We start from the raw sequence: 1,269 nt of genomic DNA on the forward strand, positions 1-1,269 counted from the left end.
CGGCCGCGCGGCGCCCCGCCCAGCGCCGCGGCGGCCGCGCCGCCGCCGAGACGGCTCCTGCCGGCAGCCGTGGCGGCCGCCTTCGCGGCGCCGCGCGCGGCGGCGGCGAGAGGCTCGGGCGGGGCGAGGAAGATGTGGCCCCCGGGTTGGTCACGAGACACTGCGTGCCGTGCGACGCTGGGCGGCACCGCCGGCGGATTGCGAGGCGGCCGAGCCACGCCCTCGCCGCCGCCCTCATCCTCGTCGGCGCTGCTGCCGCCGCTCGCGGCTCCGCCGCCGAACCGCACGCGCCGCGCCTGCGCCGGCGCCTTGCGCGGGACGGGCGGGGCGCGCGCGGACGGAGCGGCCTCTGCGCCCGTCCCTGCTGCTGCTGCACCGGTGCGCCGCCGAGAGCTTCCGGCTGCGGGGCCCTCGTCATCGCAAATGTTCAGGCGCGAAGCGAGCATGCCTGCCAGGCTGTCCGCGCCGCCGCCGGCGGGCGTCGCGCCGCCGGCGACGGCGGGACGCGGCTGTTTCTGGGCGCTCATGGCGGCCAGCCGCGAGCGCGCGGGCTTGCGGGCGGCTGCTGGCGTTGCCGCGACCGCGGCGGGGCCTGCCGAGGGGGGCGCGTTCTCGGCGTCCTCCCGCCACGCGGCGCCGGCCCCATTGCGCGCGCGGGGCGCCGGCGCCGGCGTCCTAGGCGGAGCCTCGCCAGCCTCGCCAGCTCCGCGGCCGCCGCCGCGGCTGTCGCCGCGCGGGGTGCCGGCCGCCGGCGGCACGGCCGCTATGGCTGCGGCCTGCGCGGCCCTCAGGGCGGATTCAAGTGCGGACAGCTGCAGGGCATCAACCCTGTGCCGCGTCAAGCGGCACAGGTCCAGCAGCGCCCGCTGCATATCCGCTGCACCGCTGCTGCCCTTGCCCTTGCTGCTGCTGCCGCTGCTGCCGTCCGGCGTCTGCAGCAGCAGGGCCACCAGGTGAGTCAGCAGCTCCCGCGGCTGGTCCTCTGGGTTGGGTGAGGCGGCAGGGCAGGGAGGGCGCGGTTGGAGCCGCCCGATGAGCCGGGGGGCGCCAACATGTGTGTGTGCGTGTGTGTGCTGCATAGCGGGCGCACAGATTGTAGCAACAAACACAAACAGGACAGATGAGGTGAGGCGCGTTTTGCAGGAGACCCAGCAAGTGATGCACTCACCAAACACGAATTCAAACTGCTCTGCGACGAAGGCGGCGGCCGCCGATCTGATCTCAGCGGCCCGCGCCACGCTCGCCGGCGGGTGCGCCAGCAGGCAGCGC

General features: G+C 76.4%; 1 protein-coding gene across 1 annotated transcript in view; it reads right to left on the minus strand.

Annotated features, from left to right (window-relative positions):
* Window positions 1-1,269, minus strand: part of MNEG_13237 (separase) — a gene marked incomplete at both ends in the record, with an annotated part of 4,194 nt that overhangs the window by 1,881 nt on the left and 1,044 nt on the right. Inside the window, one exon of the mRNA XM_014038290.1 lies at window positions 160-932. Coding sequence (XP_013893744.1) covers window positions 160-932 — 773 coding nt within the window. The remainder of the gene's footprint in view (window positions 1-159; window positions 933-1,269) is intronic.

Source organism: Monoraphidium neglectum (genome assembly GCF_000611645.1).
Source record: "Monoraphidium neglectum strain SAG 48.87 unplaced genomic scaffold scaffold03708, whole genome shotgun sequence".
Lineage (NCBI taxonomy): Eukaryota > Viridiplantae > Chlorophyta > Chlorophyceae > Sphaeropleales > Selenastraceae > Monoraphidium > Monoraphidium neglectum.